At 47.3% G+C, this 20,869-nt stretch overlaps 5 protein-coding genes across 5 annotated transcripts; 2 read left to right on the forward strand and 3 right to left on the reverse strand.

Moving 5' to 3' along the window:
• Positions 1 to 4,310: 4,310 nt before the first annotated feature.
• Positions 4,311 to 4,643, forward strand: CCR75_005828 (uncharacterized protein; the record flags this gene model as incomplete). Its single annotated transcript, XM_067963903.1, has 1 exon — positions 4,311 to 4,643. The coding sequence occupies one exon, from the start codon at positions 4,311 to 4,313 to the stop codon at positions 4,641 to 4,643; it is 333 nt and encodes a 110-aa protein (XP_067818285.1).
• A 581-nt stretch (positions 4,644 to 5,224) lies between these two features.
• On the reverse strand, positions 5,225 to 5,590 carry CCR75_005827 (uncharacterized protein; the record flags this gene model as incomplete). Its single annotated transcript, XM_067963902.1, has 1 exon — positions 5,225 to 5,590. One exon carries the CDS (start codon positions 5,588 to 5,590, stop codon positions 5,225 to 5,227), a length of 366 nt encoding a protein of 121 aa, XP_067818288.1.
• Positions 5,591 to 5,776, reverse strand: CCR75_005826 (uncharacterized protein; the record flags this gene model as incomplete). The annotated part of the gene is made up of 1 exon (XM_067963901.1): positions 5,591 to 5,776. The coding sequence occupies one exon, from the start codon at positions 5,774 to 5,776 to the stop codon at positions 5,591 to 5,593; it is 186 nt and encodes a 61-aa protein (XP_067818287.1).
• A 437-nt stretch (positions 5,777 to 6,213) lies between these two features.
• On the reverse strand, positions 6,214 to 6,495 carry CCR75_005825 (uncharacterized protein; the record flags this gene model as incomplete). The annotated part of the gene is made up of 1 exon (XM_067963900.1): positions 6,214 to 6,495. The coding sequence occupies one exon, from the start codon at positions 6,493 to 6,495 to the stop codon at positions 6,214 to 6,216; it is 282 nt and encodes a 93-aa protein (XP_067818290.1).
• Positions 6,496 to 6,601: 106 nt separating this feature from the next.
• CCR75_005824 (uncharacterized protein) lies at positions 6,602 to 7,381 on the forward strand (the record flags this gene model as incomplete). The annotated part of the gene is made up of 3 exons (XM_067963899.1): positions 6,602 to 6,944; positions 6,998 to 7,163; positions 7,186 to 7,381. The coding sequence occupies 3 exons, from the start codon at positions 6,602 to 6,604 to the stop codon at positions 7,379 to 7,381; spliced, it is 705 nt and encodes a 234-aa protein (XP_067818289.1).
• Positions 7,382 to 20,869: the final 13,488 nt, after the last annotated feature.

Here is a 20,869-nt window from a genome sequence, read left to right on the forward strand (position 1 = left end):
ATGAGTACCTGATAGTAGCCATCCTTTAAATCCAACGCGGAAAAGATAGTTGACTTTCCCATGGAGTTCAACAAGACATTTTTCCGCTGGATTGGCGTTTGCCCCGGTATGGTCGCCGTGTTCAGCTTATTGTAAGCATGAACCAGGCGCCATCCACCTGTGGCTTTACGCACACAAAAGGTCGGGCTGCAGTGAGGCGATTTGCTCTCACGCACATGTCCCGCCTTGGCTCGCTTGTCGAAGAACTCATCGATATAATCGACTTGTTCTTTCGGCAACGGCCATTGCCTGGTCACACAATACTTGGTGCCAGGTCGAGGTCGATTTTGTGCCCGATGCCCCTATCTTCTGGTAGGCGTCTCGGCACTTCTTTTGGGAACACATCGCGATGTTTCCACAGAACCTCAAAGAACGGACTGTCTCTCAAGGCATCCCAGCCTTGAGCAGCGAACCGTTTCTTCATGTCCATTTCTAGGACGCTCTCGCCCATTGTGGACGACGAGGAACAGTCCACCAAGTTCTCTTCTGGAACTGGTGGGACTATTTCGTGGATATTTCCTTCCTTTAATTCGGCAAGGAACAGATCTCACGACATCTCCGGGCGATTTACTATCTCCTCGGCAGATTTAAAGACTTGCCCTAGCACCTCAACTGGGGATGCCTCCGCAATTTCGTCTTTGACGGCCTCGAACACCTCGTTCGAAGGCCCATCCTCTTTATTTGAGACTGATCCAAAGGTCACTCGTTTAGACATGCCTTTGATCGTCCTAATATGTCGGGTGCTCGTTCTTCGAGTCACCACGACGTTTGACTGGGAAGCGGGTGCCGTTGCTCTCCTGGCTAACGCATCCCTTCTAACCGCAACAGGTTCCAAGCACTGTGCCGGTTTATGCGACGCTTGACTTCTTGTCAGCTCGCCGTCTACAGCCACAGGCTGTCGGCTCTGTGCAGGACATTCGGACACATGACTATTTGTCATCGTCCTTTTCACTACCTCAGTCTCCACGAGCTGGGAAGGAATAGGTGATGTTTGACATCCCGTCAGTTCCACGAACGTTCGACGATTATCTTTGAGGAAGGCAAATGATCATATACAATATGAGACCTCCACCTGAAGCAACACTTCGTTAGCGGCTGGTACATGGCGCGAATCTTTTCCTTAAAGATCGCCCGCCATAAGCGCCGAGTAAGCCCACTCTGTGGCCTTACCGCGCAGATGCGACATGGCGTACGACACCATCCGGCTCTCATCCTCGATGAGCTGGGCGACACCGCATTGCTCCACGGCTAAAAGTCAGTGGACAATCGTGTGCGCCGCAGTTCCATCGAACTTGGGCGGGTCCATCCGAATGGACCTCGGCTGATGCGGCCGGGCAGAGAGCATCTCAACAGTCCTGTTGAGAGCCTCGCTCCGAGCCTGCTCATGCCTCAGCTCATCCTGAGTCTGAGTGACGGACTCCGCGGCAGCATGATCCTGTGCCTCGGACGTGGCCCTCCGCTGTCCGAGCACGAATGCCTCAACTGCTCCATCTGAGCAACGTGTTGCTCATGAGGACTACCCTGGAGCCTGACCAGGGCTTGTCCACCAAGTCCCTGCGCCATAAGCCCTGCCACCTCCCGACGATGTTCGGAGAGGTGGGAGAAAGGAGCCCAATCGATATTGAGACTCATCCTCACGAACATACGCAGAGATGCGGGTCGTGGTAGGATTTTAAGTGCTACCAAGTGTAGGCGGGCACGTCGTAATGCGGCCACGCTCTACTTAGCACACACCCTAGCACAGCGAAGAAGCGGTTTCACCTGCTTTTCTTGCGTGCAGTGAGGAAGTCGCGGTGGGCGCGTTAGCGACCTCACCCAACGCACTAAGTATTCTGGTTAAGTGTCGTCACGGGAGCGGTAATCCGGCTCCTCGTGCGCACTAACCAAGTAGGGAGTAGTTTTCAGATTGATTTATATTTAATCGTATAAATATAATTACCTATTCTTATTAATCAAAATTTCATCTCTATAGATAACACTTAATATGTATTGCGAGCGTATCTTTCTAGATACCTCGCGTAACGGATGACGCTAGGCGTCATCCCTCCTAATATGAATGCACTAATGTGCATCACGTACACAAGGGTTGGTCACAAATTTGAACGACACCCGAGTGCTGGGTCTAATTATTTTAATTTAGTAATTGACCATTTTCTTAAGTACACCAAGTGTACTTAATGGGGACTGTGTAACATTACGGCGACTTTAGCCCGTTACAACTTAAGGCAGAGCCGTACAGTTGTTTTGGCCTATTTGCGCGACTTCGGACAGTATAATATTCTCTATGAAGCTTATGAAATGTAATAAAGCAGTCATTTGAAAAAAAGTACTTACCAGTAGGTAGCCCATGGACAAACTTGTTAAAGTAAGTAGCCATATGCATTAAAACATATAATGCATATCAACGGGTCAAGGCAGCTCCATCGCGTGCTCCATATTTCCTTAGAAAATGTTACTTAATGTTGGACAATTATATTTATAATCCTCATCTTCCAGTGACCAAAAGCTACCACGCGGGCTGTATGAGCAAGATAGTGTAGTTGGAACCTTGACGAGATATCATAGATGGCACAAAGTTCGCCGCCTTATTTATAAGTATGTTATAGTGCACATGAATTACCAAAGTCCATTGTCTCGAATGTTGACTTCACATTTTCAATATTCTTTCAAAGACAGCTGTTCTTAAGCTGCTGGGCAACCTGTCGGTTTGTCGACATCCAGCAATCGGAACGGTCAGACAGAACGGGTAACCGAGTTGTCGAAAAGAAATAATAATCGTGTTTGGCAATTATGAAGATGGTGCAATCTCAATAGCGTAAAACTTTTAGCTAGTGCTGTGCTCTTGATACAACAGAACATCACCGGATGTGTTTACCTCAACACACAATATTTTATTTACTTAGCTTGGCTCCTTCTTGCTAAAGACGACTTGCTTTGTCTTTTGCACTTTTCCGACAGAGCTCTTTTGTTTGCGATTTGTTGCGGATCGTACCTAGCGCGACATCTCTAGTAGCTAGCTGTTGTAGTTTCGAGCTGAAATGGCACGCCATGCGGCGCGAACTTTCATTGGTAGCAGTTGTGATACTCTACAGCTAACGGCGGCAGTTGTGGCAGCTTGCCCTGCCGCTTGAATTGCTTGCATCAATACACACTTTGCATTTTGCACCACAGCGCTCAGATCCACTACAAAGTTAACATTAGTGGTATTAGCATAGTCACCAGCGTCGTCACTCCAAGCGCAAGAGAATGGCGATGTTCCGCATCTACGACAGCTCGGATGTCGAAATGACTTCAGCGTACATCGTGGCGCCAGAGCAAATCTTTTTGCCAAGGTTGACCAAGGAAAACCAAGCCGCCATCATCAGCAGGCGGAAGACCAAGAGCAGTTCGAGCATCGTCTACGAGAGCGATACTCATCCACCGGCGAGCACTATGACAGTATTGTCGTTGGCATCTGTTCATCAATCGACGCGCTGCTCCTGGAAAACCTCGCCGATTACGTCCTGATAAGGAAAAGACAAACCTCACGGATTACGAAGTGCTCGTAGCGGTCGACCGTCGTTGTACAACCGTGAAGAACGACCACCTTCCAGACATCGACACGCTGTTTGCAGCACAGCTCAAGATGGACATGAAGGAGGACGGCATAGAAGCTTATCCTGGGGTACTTTGCTCTATTCAACAAGATCGTTGCTCAGCATGGTCTACAAAAACTGTGCTAGGGAAGTCGCAGAGCCAAACTCAACAAGAGCATGCCCGATCGATGTACAGAACCGGAATTCTCATCGCCAGTCTCGCCCCAGAGATTTTGAAGAAAGAGATCAGCCGCATGATCCGAGTCGTCCTCGTCGCAGCTCGTACCGATGAGAAGATGCTAATTATGATCGTGTTGCAGCGCACGCGAACAGCACCACTCGGGGCGAAAGCTGCCGACAACCGCAAGTACTGACCCCAAGAAACCTCTTCCTGATGTGGCAGCAGCAACATCCACTACAGCACCACCGCCTAGCAATCAGACCAAAATAGCTGCACCTCGGAGAGATGGTTGCTTTGTCTGGAACGGCGATCATTGGATTTCTTACTGTCCTGTGGCGACAAATGAGCAAAAGAGCAGGCACGTGCATTGCTGCGTGCCCGTGGTAGCAGCCGAGCAGCTGCTAAGCGGGCAACAGTGCGTGAAGCCGACGACCGACTGACCGCATTGCTTGCTGGTTCTCTTGAAGTGACGTTGTGCGCTGCTTAAATCGCTCCCACCGTCGCCTTACACTCTCATGACATTGAAGAACCCTGTTTCAGTCCAAGTCGTCGGAGGGGATGAACTCATTGCGACTGAACAGGCACTGATCGACGTCCAAGTTCGAACTAGGGCCGGCCCAGTGAACATCCGAGGTGTCAACTGCCTTTTGTTGGACGAGGATGAGGAACAGTTCATTTTGAGCAAAGACGTGCTCGCGAGGCTCGGCATTGATGCTGGCTCGATGATCGAGCAACTAGCTGTGTCACCCGAGCACGGTTACGACACTGACGACCTGGATTTGCATAACTGCGAAGTCGGTGTCGATGCAGAGAACGATATTGCAATAAAGCTTGCTGATCTAGAATGAGCGGCCAATGCTGAGAAACGCGACGACGACGGCCTGGCAGATGAGCTCTTCAACTTGGCGATGAAGTACAAAAGCGTTCGGCGGTCAAAGCTCGGCGTTGATCCACCAGCCAAGGTCGAGCCATTGCGTGTCCAGCTTACAGAAGGGCTGTCCCAGTGACAAGCAAAGCGCGGTCGTACCCACGTGAGCAGAGCGACTTCCTACGTGTGTGCCGTCCTCGTGCGTCTTGGCTTGGTAACAAGAAACAACCACAGCCAGTTGTCGTCTCCAGCGCTACCAATCCGAAAGGTCCGCCTCTGATTTCCGGGGGACAGTGGACTACAGACGCGTGAACAGTCTCAGTGTTTCTATCGCTGGTGCGACGCCGGACATGCGTACCGTTGCGGCCCGAGTAGCTGGTTGCAAGTGTTACGAACGTTTCGACAGCTACAAAGGATTTTAGCAGCTCGCTGTCCATTCCAGCTGTCAAGAGCAGTTAGTGTTTGTGACCGAGGATGGTGTTCACACACACACGCTGGTGCCGCAGCCGACCTACAGTGTCTACTTTGTGCAGCCAATTGGCTGCGCGAGTCGGTCATTGACTACGCTCGTGTTTCTGCGCTGCTGTACGACAAGCTTAATGTGCTTCTCAAATCAGCGGAACGGAAGAAGCGCATAGCCTCCGGAATCGCTGTATTGTGGAGTGAAAGCGAGATGGAAGCGTACGACACGTTTCTGAATAACCTCGCGCAGTCCGCATAGCTACAGCACTCGTCGTCTATAGGCAAGCCACCATGCGCATCTTTGCTGATGCATCTGACGCCGGCTGGTCCATCGTTGCAACACAAGTGCACAAGTACAATCACACTAAAGCAGTCGCAGACTAACAGCACGAGCTGCAATCCTGCATTGGCGGACTGTTCCGCGGCTCGCAGTATCAATGGACTGTAACCGAGAAGGAAGGCCATCTAATTGTTTGTGCCTGTGTGCAGCTCGAGTTCCTGCTCCCTCGCGAGCGTGGCTTCGCGATCTTTTGCGACCACACAAACTTGATTCACATCTTCTCGCAGACCCAGAATGTGAAAAAGCACATCCGTGGAAAGCTGCAGCATTATGCGCTTCATCTGTCCCCGTATCGTTTCATGGTCGAGCATCTGCCCGTTAAGCTCAACGTCTTTGCTCACTTTGTCTCACGGTGGTTGGTCAACCCGCCGCCATCAGCGATATGTGCAAAAGCAACTCGAGCACAGACAATTGCGGGTTTCATCTCTACGTTGCGACCGATGCAATCCAGTGAGTTTGTTTTCCATTCTCTCGACGAAATCGTTGGAGTGCAACACAACGCACACGATCGTTCGTATCAAATGCCAGCCGACAGCAGTGCTCTACGTGTCGATGGGAAGCTTTAGATCCCCGGCTTGGCGAAAGATCTGCTCATGCGCATCCTTACGTCGGGCATTGTGGCGCTCGAGGCCACAGAAGCGAGCACGAGATGCTCAATCTACTGCGTCGAGAATTTGGAATCGAGAACATGCAGCTCCAGGTGCAGTCGTTTGTCCGCGCGTGCCTTCTCTACAAGCATGTTAAAAGCTCAAAGCTGATTCAACGCGGATGGACCACGGACGGTGTCGCGATTGAGCGCAAAGAGGTGTTGATGATCGACCTCCTGTACCTCTGTGGAAGCCTTTCCGGTGCCAGATACTGCCTCGTCCACAAAGACGCATTCACACACTTCTGTGAGCTCGTCGCGACCGACTCCGCAAGCGCTCGCGTCGCTGCAGACAGTGTTCTTGTCTGGAACGCTTGATTTGGCCCACCCAAGGCGTTGCTGTGCGACAATGGCACGCACTTCTGGAATCAAGTCATTGAGCATGTTCTACGAGCACTTGGAACGGAGCACCGGCTCTCACCTGTCTAAGCGCCATGGTTGATGGAGAAGCAGAACGAGCAAACTGCATGTGTTGCAAGTCGCTCGCGTGATGTTGCTCGAGGCGAAGTTAGACGTGCGCAATTGGGACATCATTCTCCCCGTTGTACAAACCTGCAACAACCATTCGCCCGTCGACAGCCTCGGCGGCCGAAGCCCAACAGAGGTGTACACAGGTCTTGATGTGCTACCTGTCATCGACCCAGTCGTCGTAAACAGTGACAGCAATACTGACGTTTTGGTGACTTTAAATTCAGCAACAGCTGCCCAGCAGATCAACAAACTGCGAGCAAACTTGCGCGACGTGCACTCAGTTGCATCCGAAAAATCTGCTACCCGCCAGCGCAAGCAGAAAGCTGCATCGAACCACAGACCTGCAAACTTTGAAGTCTGGGGTTCGTGTTATGGTGTTGCATTGATCCACGATTGACGGCGTCGAAGCTGATAGTACGCTGGGTTGATCCATTTGCAGTCGAAGAGGTCAAAGAACACAGCTTCCTGATCAAGAACACCCTCACTGGCTCTCTGCACGACGTCCACGGCTCACGAATGAAGCGATTTAGTGAAAACCATCTTGGCGTGATGGACGAGCTGCGCGAGCACGTCGCGCCAAGGTCTCGTGCTTGGCGTCCGCAGCATTGACGATCTTCGATACAACAAAGTTGCAGGTGCTTGGGAGCTCAAGATCAGCTCGGTTAGACTCGAAGAAGAAGAGTCATCGTGGGAACCGCTATCATCAATGCGAGCAGATGTTCCAGTCCTGGTCGCTCAATATCTCAACAACAATGCGCAGAAACTAGAAGTGGTGAAGTACCGCGCAGAGCAAGACTAGCACAAGCGTGTGTCGAGACGAGATATCGCTCCATTAGAAAGAGTTGTGTTACAGGTCGTACCTAGCGCGACATCTCTAGTAGCTAGCTGTCGTAGTTTCGCTGAAACGGAACGCCAAGCGGCGCGACCTTTCATAAAAAGCAGTTGTGAAGTTCCTCAGCTAACAGCGGCGGCGGCAGTTGTAGCTGCCACTTGCATGGCTTGCTTCAATACACACTTTGCATTTTGCACCACAGAGGTCAGATCCACCACACGATTGCAGATAATCTACGAGCGGCCACTTTCAGTTGTCGAATCGTCTCGTTGTCGAATCGTTCCCATTCTTTTTCTGTCCTTGTCTTGCGTATAACCCAACGGTTGAAGAACTTGAAATGTTTCAATTGCAATAAGTCGGAGCATATTTCAGCACGCTCGATCCGACGCTTGCGTCGAAACACCATGGTTCGCGTTAATCTTTTAACCAAATATTGACTCGGTATTTCAACAGACTCCACTATGGTAATGACTTAGTGAGCATGCCAGCAGGTGTATCCGCACCGGTCACCTCCTTCACTTTGAGGTGCCCATCCTTGATATACTCGCGCACACAATGCCATCGCAATTTAATGTGCCTTGTCTTGCAGCTATGTATGGGATTTACATGCCAATGTTTTTGATGCAAAATTGCCAATGCCCATTGTTGACATAACCCACTTTTGTATACACTGAAAAATCTCATTCATTATATTCGTAATTCCACGACCTCCATAGAGGCTTTGCAAGCTGCCACATGTTCGATTCTGCGGCTGATTGTGCAACTGTAGCTTGAAGTCTGGTGGCCAATGTTACTGCTCCATATTCCATAAAAAGCAAAAGAACTGGTCACTATCCCCCTTCTTTCTTGAGTAAAGATCGTATTCCCAGTCCGCATCACAATAACAGATTCAACTGCGTCATTGACTCCATGATTTTTGCGTATCTATTGCCAGTCTGACGTTTGCCGACCAGGTATCGCAATATCCTCCATTGTGATTTCGCGGTGGGTTGCTGTCGAACCGAATTAGATTGCCCACGACAAAGGCAACATCTGGTCGCAAGCTTGTCGTCATGTGCATCAATGATCGAACTGCATCTCGATAATTGAAAAATCTGTATACAATTGTTTTCAGATGGTCATCGTATCTAGAGTTAGTTTCCATAGGGGTTGAGAGCTAGAGTTCGCTCCACCAAATCCTCATCTTTCGAACATACAAGCTGAGCCAAAGTGAAGCAATGCTGTTTGACATGATGGAAACCTCCTTACCACCTTCAAAAATTTTCGTAATTAATTTCGCGTAGGTGCCAGTGCTGGTGTATCAATGTTAAGGGATGGGGCTGTTGCAAAGCTCATGAATTTCATGCACGCATTATAGTCCCATAGTCCTGCACAGCGTATGTTTGCAAGGCCCCTGGTCTATTGCGTTGCTTTCCGATTTTTAGGGCAAAAAAAAAAAAAAAAAAACAGACACACGTCCAGTCAGTTCTGCTCGTAAATTACACAGAAGGCAGATTATAACTGAGCGCTTGAGCAGTTGCGAAATACGCCGGTACAAACTCCATGTTCTAGTGACCGATCGTGATTTGGCTTTAGCTGGTGTCATTGAAGAATTGTTTTCAGACTGGGCACACCTCCTATGCATGTGGCATATTAGAAAAAATTCTCGCAAATTGCAAGAAAGAATTTGAAACCATGGAAGAAAAGGAGAAATTCTTAGAAAATTGGAATAATGTTTGTCGATCGAAGACAATTGCATCCTACGATGCAGGATGAAGCACATTTCGGGTTAAGTTTGCTGGAAAATCAGACGTCCTCCGTTATTTAAAGAAAACCTGGATTCCGCACAAAACAAAATTTGTGCATGCATGGACGGACAAGATAATGCATTTCGAAATCACCTCAACGTCGGCATTTTAAGGAGCACATTTAGCGTTGAACAGTATCTACAAACATCTACAAGCAATTTAGATCTCGTCCAGACGAGCATGAACCGAGCCATTGAGCACAAAGCTCGGGAGCTTGAATCGATCATTGCCAGCGAACGCATCCGAATCCCACATGTATTCCGTCTCCTGATAGAAATGCAAATGCCAAGTAAAAGGAAGAGTTTATTTCCATTCTTCCAACCATGGCATCCTGAACCTGGTCGTTTCGTTATAACAATCCAAGAGAAGAACCTTATTGTGCCGGTGAGTTAAACGGATGGATGTTGGATGGGCCATGATCAAATGTGTGACGCACCCATCACCGCTGTTTTTCACACTATAAACCCATTTGCTCATGTGAGTTCATCTATCAAGGCCTCAATCGGGAACCTGCCTGCCAATTCCTTCAGAACGAGACTGCTTTAACATTTGTGAAGTTTTTTTCGCCGTAGCCAGTGATTCTGAAAATTCACGGCGAATAAGTTAAATCCCTGACGTGCAGGAATTCCAGCTGATACAAGCTCCTGTACACGTCGTTTTTCTTCTTCAGTCATTCTGCGGCATCCTGGGAGCCTGGCCATATTCTCTGAAGGTTCATGGTTGGCTGTTCCGCAATTCGACCGTCCACGAATCATCTCCACACTTCTTCCCAAAAGCCTCCCAATGACATCCCTGCAGTCTGGTTCCTGTCTTTTGTTTGTTCCCGTCAGCATTCCGGTACATCGTTTCCTATACTCCCTACCTCGATCGCACTCTAGTAATACTCGCTTTTCTCCATCTGAACGCTATATTGTCACTCCATAGCCAGACTCACGGCACACATGGCGAACGTGTTCTTTAAGATCGCAATGTGTGATAAAAACTTGGTTGCAATTAATGAAAGAAGACATTTTTACAAAGGTGGTGAAAGTAAGAAGTTTATGGGGCTGGAAATTATTGTAGTATTAAAATTCTTATTCGCGCTCTACATTCCATTATATCTTACCTACGGCAGGGATATGTTATTGTTTCAGACGTAACAACCCAATCATATTTTTGGGGTACTTATTTTATTTCGATAGAAATGACGTTATAATTTGATTGGTCAGATTCGTGGCTGGTGGAAATAGCAATTTGGGTGGGTGAAATAGCAAGTCCCTATTTATATTGAATAAATATTCCGGCAAGGTTAAGAAAATCATTAAAACATCTAATGAGTTATATAAATTATAAGCAAATAGTATAACGTGTAATGTATTAATCAAAACACTTACCAAGTACAAAAATATGTTATTTAAATAAAGAGGCATCACGCGCTAATGCCTATTGTCCAGTTTAAGGCTTTACGATACAAATGTAAGAAAATGTTTTTTAGCTTACATCACAAAAGTACAAATTGAGCTTCTGAACAATACCTATTTTTGTATACGCAATGAATATATCGGCTCCAATCATACAGTATAACCTGTCTTATAATGTACTGTGTTAATTAATAACCTCCTTAAAGTAATGATATTGCTCCGTCCCAAGGTCGGGCACATACATTAATTAATGTCTCTGTAATTAAATTATTAAATACAATTTAAGGTCCCGTTTTTTCCAGAATTTATTTTTCATTTAACTTTTCTTGATGAAAAAAATCAGATACTGTGAAATAATCTAAAGCACTACCTAAAACACGTCTGAAGAAATCTCGTCTGTCAGGCTGAACTATTTGGTTTGTACGGATTGCTGCAACCCTGTCCTTCATCTGCTGTACTGGCTTGAGGAAACCCAGCGCATCGTTATCCTGTTGCAGCCAGAAAATCTCAAGCAACTCGAGTGCTTTCTGAGTATCCACGACAGTGATTCTAAGCAGTTTCTGGCTGTCATCCTGCTCGCCCTCAGGCTGACTCGGAAGGTAGTCCTCATTGATATCATTCACGTCTGTAATGTATTATGTATTCCACTCAGCAGGATAGTCTAGCAGGTTGCGGATGTTCATCGGGTTAGGATACCTGAAGCATCCAATCTGATATTCCAGTTCCACCATGACTCACTGCTCCGAGAGGACTGGTGTAGCATCAGCTGGTTCTGACCGGATGTTGCAGTACCGAAAGCAGTTGTGGATGGTCCCAGAGCGGATATCGTTAGCCCATGCTGAGACTAAAATCTGGATAGCAGGAAGAATGTTAATATCTGCCGGCTCAACGACACCATTGCCGACATCCTGAATGAGCATACGGTTGAAGCAGCGCCGGTATTACGTTTCGAGGTTTCTCTATGTGATGTATACAGAGAGCCACTCGGACATCGCCCGTCATTGTGTTATGTCGTGTTCCGCTAAGAGGCATTGTTGATGTGCTGCTAAGCTGTTCTTGGGGGATTGAGGAAAGAGGCCTTTCTTTTACAACCACATCCCTCCAAAAAAACAGAATAATTAATTATTTAGGGAGTAGTACACCTTTCTAAAATTATAGCCTTTCTAAATTTACGAGGAAGAAGCGTCCCAACATTATAAATTTAAATAGATATTCTGTATTGATATTAATTTTGTTTGGAGCTGTCCCCCTCAAAAGAATTTCGAAAAAATGGATGCTCCTTAAGGATGCTATTAACGAGACAAGCGATGCGTTATTTGTAATCCACAGGGATTGTGTTCGAAGATAAATTTAGCCTTCTGTGGGCCAAAAAATCGCTCTGGGCATGTAGCTTTATCTCGCGTTGAAGGTGGGCAAACTTATAAGGAATGATACGCAGTTTCAACGGGGGGCATGGCAACAATTATAAGAATTGGTTCCAGCAGATTAACAGCAGTGCCATGGATCAAGTCAAAAAAAAGTTGCATTATTGCCTTTGGCTAGCATACGCTATCGGCTTCGCAAGTCTTTTCGTAAGGCTATCGGCTCAGCAAGTCTTGTTCGTAAGGCTTGTGGAGTTTTTGGCTAAGTCAGAAAGAACTAAAAAGGCAGTAAGGTCTACCGTACTTAAACTAACGGCTTCAAAGTACGTCAACTGTCTTGTCAACTAACACCGTCCACCGTCGTCCAATTGTCATGTCCATCCATCATGTAACATGTGATATTCCCACCATGGAGCACAAGGCTTTAGCCCGGAAAGATATGACGAATGCTGACTTGTTCAGTCGACACGCCCTTGTCGGTCGTCACCGTTCGATCGTCACCGCTCTATTCGGGTGGACTATCTGGATAGCATAAGGTTCACTGGAAACTGCACGGGTTTCGGCTCGAAAGTGTTTAGGAACACGCAGCATGATGGGATCACCGCTCTTGTAGAAATGTTCCAGTCGTTTGCTATACTCACTATTGTTGTCGGAGAGTATCGCTTCGAAGCGACGCTTGAAGAGATGGCTCCAAATGGCCTTGTAAAGATGCCGGGTTATCCTATCTTGACCAAAAAGTACTTGACATGGTGGCGCATTTGAAATGCTACGGAAAACTGGCGCGAACAGCAAATGCAGCGTAGCAAATAGCCATTTTCCGGTCGACACCCTCGTAGCAGCGAATAATGTTCGTGAGATTTAAGTGAATCATTTCACAGATAGGGTTCGCTTGAGGGTTCTTGGATGTGATCGGCTTAGCTGTGATGCCATAACTGCTCAAACGTTCCTGAAATTCGCCACCTGTAAACTCGGTCCTTTGATCATGAACTATTTCACGTGGGCAAGGGTATCGACATAGCCACTCTCAATTATAGCTCTCGGCAGTGGTGAGTGACAACATGTTGGTTTGGAGGTCAACTTCAAGCCACCGTGTAGCTTGATCAATCATGGTGATTCCGTAGCTTCCGTCTTCATAGGGTCCATTTACATCAAATAAATTCACGCTCTTGCAAGTTCTGGGTGGTAGAAGACCATAATCTTGTTTCTCACCATGAACCTTGGAACGCTTGCTAACTAAACACGTCTTGATTGCTCGCGCAATCGTAGACTCCATGCTTCGCCAGTACAGGGATCGGGCGCATGGTCTTGTAGAGTCCCTCATGAGCTGGATGCCCAAGACTCTCATTGTACCGGTGCACTAAGTCATCGCCAAGCTTCGGTTGGACAATTACACGCTTCTGGTAGATTACCAAGGGAGGGCCAGTCACAACGTCGACGAGGAAATGCAAGTCGCATTTGCTCAGTCAGATTTGGCAGGTTGTGCCAAAACTTCGGCACTAGGCCTTAAAATGCGCGTCGCATATGTCTTTGGGTCGCTATAGGCCTTTAAAACCCGGCTCAAACAGACGTTTGAACCGCCTAGGGATGAATGTAGAGCTCGATCAGAGCTTCTAGAACTCAAGCAAGGCAAGCCTGATGTTCACGCTTATGCCCAGCATATATGACTCTTAGCGAGTTNAAATAATCTAAAGCACTACCTAAAACACGTCTGAAGAAATCTCGTCTGTCAGGCTGAACTATTTGGTTTGTACGGATTGCTGCAACCCTGTCCTTCATCTGCTGTACTGGCTTGAGGAAACCCAGCGCATCGTTATCCTGTTGCAGCCAGAAAATCTCAAGCAACTCGAGTGCTTTCTGAGTATCCACGACAGTGATTCTAAGCAGTTTCTGGCTGTCATCCTGCTCGCCCTCAGGCTGACTCGGAAGGTAGTCCTCATTGATATCATTCACGTCTGTAATGTATTATGTATTCCACTCAGCAGGATAGTCTAGCAGGTTGCGGATGTTCATCGGGTTAGGATACCTGAAGCATCCAATCTGATATTCCAGTTCCACCATGACTCACTGCTCCGAGAGGACTGGTGTAGCATCAGCTGGTTCTGACCGGATGTTGCAGTACCGAAAGCAGTTGTGGATGGTCCCAGAGCGGATATCGTTAGCCCATGCTGAGACTAAAATCTGGATAGCAGGAAGAATGTTAATATCTGCCGGCTCAACGACACCATTGCCGACATCCTGAATGAGCATACGGTTGAAGCAGCGCCGGTATTACGTTTCGAGGTTTCTCTATGTGATGTATACAGAGAGCCACTCGGACATCGCCCGTCATTGTGTTATGTCGTGTTCCGCTAAGAGGCATTGTTGATGTGCTGCTAAGCTGTTCTTGGGGGATTGAGGAAAGAGGCCTTTCTTTTACAACCACATCCCTCCAAAAAAACAGAATAATTAATTATTTAGGGAGTAGTACACCTTTCTAAAATTATAGCCTTTCTAAATTTACGAGGAAGAAGCGTCCCAACATTATAAATTTAAATAGATATTCTGTATTGATATTAATTTTGTTTGGAGCTGTCCCCCTCAAAAGAATTTCGAAAAAATGGATGCTCCTTAAGGATGCTATTAACGAGACAAGCGATGCGTTATTTGTAATCCACAGGGATTGTGTTCGAAGATAAATTTAGCCTTCTGTGGGCCAAAAAATCGCTCTGGGCATGTAGCTTTATCTCGCGTTGAAGGTGGGCAAACTTATAAGGAATGATACGCAGTTTCAACGGGGGGCATGGCAACAATTATAAGAATTGGTTCCAGCAGATTAACAGCAGTGCCATGGATCAAGTCAAAAAAAAGTTGCATTATTGCCTTTGGCTAGCATACGCTATCGGCTTCGCAAGTCTTTTCGTAAGGCTATCGGCTCAGCAAGTCTTGTTCGTAAGGCTTGTGGAGTTTTTGGCTAAGTCAGAAAGAACTAAAAAGGCAGTAAGGTCTACCGTACTTAAACTAACGGCTTCAAAGTACGTCAACTGTCTTGTCAACTAACACCGTCCACCGTCGTCCAATTGTCATGTCCATCCATCATGTAACATGTGATATTCCCACCATGGAGCACAAGGCTTTAGCCCGGAAAGATATGACGAATGCTGACTTGTTCAGTCGACACGCCCTTGTCGGTCGTCACCGTTCGATCGTCACCGCTCTATTCGGGTGGACTATCTGGATAGCATAAGGTTCACTGGAAACTGCACGGGTTTCGGCTCGAAAGTGTTTAGGAACACGCAGCATGATGGGATCACCGCTCTTGTAGAAATGTTCCAGTCGTTTGCTATACTCACTATTGTTGTCGGAGAGTATCGCTTCGAAGCGACGCTTGAAGAGATGGCTCCAAATGGCCTTGTAAAGATGCCGGGTTATCCTATCTTGACCAAAAAGTACTTGACATGGTGGCGCATTTGAAATGCTACGGAAAACTGGCGCGAACAGCAAATGCAGCGTAGCAAATAGCCATTTTCCGGTCGACACCCTCGTAGCAGCGAATAATGTTCGTGAGATTTAAGTGAATCATTTCACAGATAGGGTTCGCTTGAGGGTTCTTGGATGTGATCGGCTTAGCTGTGATGCCATAACTGCTCAAACGTTCCTGAAATTCGCCACCTGTAAACTCGGTCCTTTGATCATGAACTATTTCACGTGGGCAAGGGTATCGACATAGCCACTCTCAATTATAGCTCTCGGCAGTGGTGAGTGACAACATGTTGGTTTGGAGGTCAACTTCAAGCCACCGTGTAGCTTGATCAATCATGGTGATTCCGTAGCTTCCGTCTTCATAGGGTCCATTTACATCAAATAAATTCACGCTCTTGCAAGTTCTGGGTGGTAGAAGACCATAATCTTGTTTCCCACCATGAACCTTGGAACGCTTGCTAACTAAACACGTCTTGATTGCTCGCGAAATCGTAGACTCCATGCTTCGCCAGTACAGGGATCAGGCGCATGGTCTTGAAGAGTCCCTCATGAGCTGGATGCCCAAGACTCTCATTGTACCGGTGCACTAAGTCATCGCCAAGCTTCGGTTGGACAATTACACGCTTCTGGTAGATTACCAAGGGAGGGCCAGTCACAACGTCGACGAGCAAATGCAAGTCGCATTTGCTCAGTCAGATTTGGCAGGTTGTGCCAAAACTTCGGCACTAGGCCTTAAAATGCGCGTCGCATATGTCTTTGGGTCGCTATAGGCCTTTAAAACCCGGCTCAAACAGACGTTTGAACCGCCTAGGGATGAATGTAGAGCTCGATCAGAGCTTCTAGAACTCAAGCAAGGCAAGCCTGATGTTCACGCTTATGCCCAGCATATATGACTCTTAGCGAGTTGTATCACAAACAAACCTGTGTATGAACGCACGTTTATCACGGTGTTCATGCAAGGTCTTACAAATGGTCCCATGAAGACCCATTTGTTCTGCTTGAAACGAGATACGCTTGAACAAGCAATATCCGTTGCGGAACAGGAGGACTTTAGTTTGAGACAGGCTCAAGCTAATTCTTCATCGTATCGTCGTCCAAGACGACACGAACTTGGAGGTCCAGAACCTATGGACCTCTCTTATGTCGAAAGCGAGAAACCGCGCTTTTCGAAAAATAAGCGATTGCAGAAATGCAATCGCTGTCAAAAGTTAGAGCACTACGCTCATGAGAGTAGTGCCCACGCCCAGTGCCGAGGGGTACTGAACGTACTTATGGACACAGTGCCAAAAAGGGCAACGTTCGCGGGTCCGACGTTGTTGCGAAGTCGCAAAAGCGAGGCGGGCCGCCAAAAATGGTCGGGGTCAGTAGGGGCGCAACGCCCTACTGATCCAACAACCTTAAGAGAATTTGCAAATCTCTTGACTAAAGTTGCTCTAGACACACAGTCATTATGTGTCTCTGCACCTGGCGATGAGGTATCCCTCATCACCATGAAATTAAAAGTGACAAATAATTTTTCACTTAGAGCGCTAGTGGACTGTGGGGCGTCAAATAAATTTATTCGACGCCAGTCGCTAGAGGGTCGTAGGCTCAAATATGTTGAGCGCGACATCCCTTCAACGAGAATGACGGTGCGTCTAGCGACAGGCGTATCGATAGCAGTGATGAAACGCGTAGTAAATTTCACTACACGCTTACGAGTGCACAGGCAGCGCCGAAGGTCCACCACTCGAATAAGTCGAGTGGATTGAGACATGAATGTACGTCTAGCGGGCGACATTCAAGGAAGATACCCGTGTTCCAAAACGGACAACACTTTGATCCTAGGTCGAGTAGTGAGTCGACTGTAGAGGACCCGACGGTGATAGCGCAATCACAGTCGGAAGACATTGAGGGAATAAGTCCCCAAGTACTTGAGGAGAACTCTCCTCATATAGTTAATGCTGAAGTGACTAGACTTCAGCAACCCAAGGGATTGATCCCTCGGCAGCCTGTGTATAAATCCCAGGAAGAAACCGAGACATTGAATGTCTTGGTTAATGACGGATCAAGAGTAGGCGCCTATACTCTTGATCTGTATGCGCCTCCGAAGTTTATTTCGGAGATAACTCAATTACCAACCCTAGAACCCAAGCGGTCCTTGATAGATCTGCATAGTAATAGAATCAAGCAGATCTGCGTACTCGTCACAGAGGACGAATACGTAACCGATATACGGTCAGCGGTAATTTTTGCAGAGAACGATCGGGGTTTCAGCAGCTCATCGAAGAACGAAAGTGTCCTCGATGTGAAGACTCGGATTGAGAAATATACTACTCAATCCTGGGAGTCACTTAAGACAAATCTTTTATACAAGGATTTAATGGAATTCAGGGATGTATTCCCGGAAACAGTTCCATGCGAGTGCCTAAGAATAAAGGTACTCGACATGAGATCGAGCTCAAACCGGTCTCGATGTACTGTGTCATGAAGCAGTGGCCACTACCTCGGGTGAACAAGTACTTGCGATCGATAAATTATTTATCGATCGATTAAAAGCGGGCTATGTAAGGGAGTTATCTTCCCCACATAGCTCTCCGACCTTCTGTGTGCGAATGGCCACAGGAGGGTGGCGGATAGTGCACGCATTTAAAAAACTCAAATGCTGCAACGGTGACGGCTAAAACGCCGATACCTAGAAAAGAAAAAAATCATAGATGGTGCGTATAAAAACACCATCTTTTCGTCTATGGATCTGATGATTAGATTTTATCATATCCTTATGCGTGAACGGGACATCCCGCACACAGCAGTGAGCACTCTCGGTAGAATGCTCTGGGAATGGCTAGTAATGCCACGGTAGCTTAGTAACGCCCCTGCAACATTCAACAGATGCGTAACGAATCTATTGAGACCCGTGCGAGAAATCGCACCGAGTTATATCAACGATGCATTCGTCCACAGCCGAGCTATGGACGGAAAGACGGACGTGGAAGTTCATAAAACTCACGTTTGTCAGGTTCTTACACTTATGCGAAAGCATAAGTTGTACGCAAATTTCAAGAGGGGTATATTCGCTGCAAGCGAAATACCACTTCTTGGGTGCATCGTCGGTAAGCACGGCGTGCGCCCTCATCCCGAAAAGATCAAGGCAATTACCGACTGGCCAGTTCCAATCGATGTCGAGGGACTTAGAAAGTTGCTTGGATTAGCGGCGTCCTTGCACAAGTACTCACGCAATTATGCCGAAATGACAGTTCATCTCTCTCGTCTCCTGAAAAAAAGACGAGAGATGGTTATAGAAGGCTGATTGTCAGCGTTGCTTTGAGGGAATCAAGCAAAGGTTGATGCAATCGCCCATCTTGGAGATTGCAGATCAAGGCAGAAAATTTCATGTGGTCTGTGACGCCAGCGATTCCGCAATCGGCTGTGCGTCAATGCAATACGATACGGACGGCGCGGAGCGCGTCGTCTGTTACCAATCGCGTCAGCTGAACGCAATCACCCAGTGCATGACAAGGAACTCCTTGCCATAAATATACACTGGCTAAATTTAGGGTCTATCTTCTCGGAGATAGACCGTTCATCGCATATACGAACCATGCGTCATTACGCACGGCCGTAAATAGCCCACATCTGTCGCAAAGGATGGCGAGGTGCCTATTCTTCTTCGCGGAGTATTAAAATCTCTCTGGAATATAAACTAGGACGACTTAATGTCGTCGCTGAGGCGTTATCGCGCCGACCCGATTTCGAGCCGGCTGCGCACTCCAACAGTGAAAATACTCTTACTGTTGCAACACTCACTACAAGTTTTCCGTCATCAACTTTGTTTGATGACATAGAAAAGCTCACACAAAAGATAAAGACCTTCTACGTTTAATGGATCATCTGATGAATCCATCCAGTACATCTTTAAAGGATTTACTGGCTTTGGATCAATCAACATCCGATCGGTACACAACACGAAACGGCTAACTGTACATCACAGCCGTTGCCGGCGACACTCCACGTGTCGTCGTCCCAACTCACAATGATTTGCGCTTGCGCATCATGAATGAGTAGCACGATGCACCAACAAGTTGGCACCGTGGACGTGAGAGACCTTATCTCACAGTAAGCCGAGACTTTTACTGGCCCCGCCAGTATCAGTTCTTGCGCAAGTACATTCGTGCTCGCGAGGTGTGTCAACGGGTGAAGCCTAGCCCTTCAACCCGTGCACCCCACAACGTTTACCACTTCCGGCAGAATATTGGCAGTCCGTATATATGGACTTCGTCTTCGGATTTTCCGAAGACGATCACAAAAACACGAATTCCTTGTTTTTGTAGACAGATTCAGCATAATGGTATATCTTGCTGCAGTACCAGAGTCAATCACGGCTCCGGGCTGTGCCCATGTCTTTATCAACACAGTATTCATACTGAACGGCTTACTGCGTGAACTGGTCTCCGATAGATACCCACGGTTCTCGGCGAAGTTTCGGCAATCCGTGTTCAGATCTCTCGGAACACGGCTGACTATGTCAACTTCTGATCATCCAGAGACGGATGGTCAAACAGAACGCGTAAATCGCGTCCTCGAAGAGATACTTCGAGGTTACGTCCAATCGTATCCGAATTGGAGCGAGTTTTTACCAATGGTCGAATTCGTCATTAGCAATTCGGCGCATGCGTCTACAACGCATACGCCGTTCTTCGTGAATGGCTTTCGCCATTCACACATACCCACCCAATTAGAAGGATCCTTTAGTTTAGGGGGGGGTGGACTCGCACGAGCAAAACCACTTCTAGCTCATGCTCGTTACGCGTCGAAGTTACCAACGACGCTAGTGATGTCGATGTCGAAGCAATCGACATCGAAGATGAGATAGATCTCCTGGCAGTGCGCACAAAGCGCAGTGAAAGTGAAAAAAAAATGAGTCAGCGGAGGAATTTCTGCTGGCTCGAGAATTAGTTATCCGTTTCGTACAGGATTCCATTGCTAACGCAAAGGTCCGTCAGAAACGGAGCGCAGACAAATATGGATGATCAAACGTTCTTTTATTTAGAATTAATGACCTAGTACTACTCTCTACGGAAAACTTACCTAAGCGCGTAGTCACTAATGTGGGTATCAGCAAACTACTACACAAGTTCATTAGACCTTTCCGTGTACTGCATCGCAGAGACAATGCGTACACAATAGAATTGCCACGTAGGATGCGAACGCATCCTACGTTTTACGTTGGTCGGCTCCGCCCGTACCATTAGTACGCGGTTTCTTCCGAGGACGGATCTGACCACCCTTTTACAAGAATCCCCAAAAGATTCTTGTGATCGCGAACCAGATTTTCATGTTGAACCTGAAGTTTCTCAGGCCGGTTTCGAAGATCCTCGAAGCTACGATGAGCTGACGACAGCTCATCGCGGACAGCATGATACTTCCGCTCGTACTCCAACAAGGAGTACGCACTCTTCGAACGGTCTT

This window comes from Bremia lactucae, linkage group LG6 (genome assembly GCF_004359215.1).
Source record: "Bremia lactucae strain SF5 linkage group LG6, whole genome shotgun sequence".
Classification (NCBI taxonomy): Eukaryota; Oomycota; class Peronosporomycetes; order Peronosporales; family Peronosporaceae; genus Bremia; species Bremia lactucae.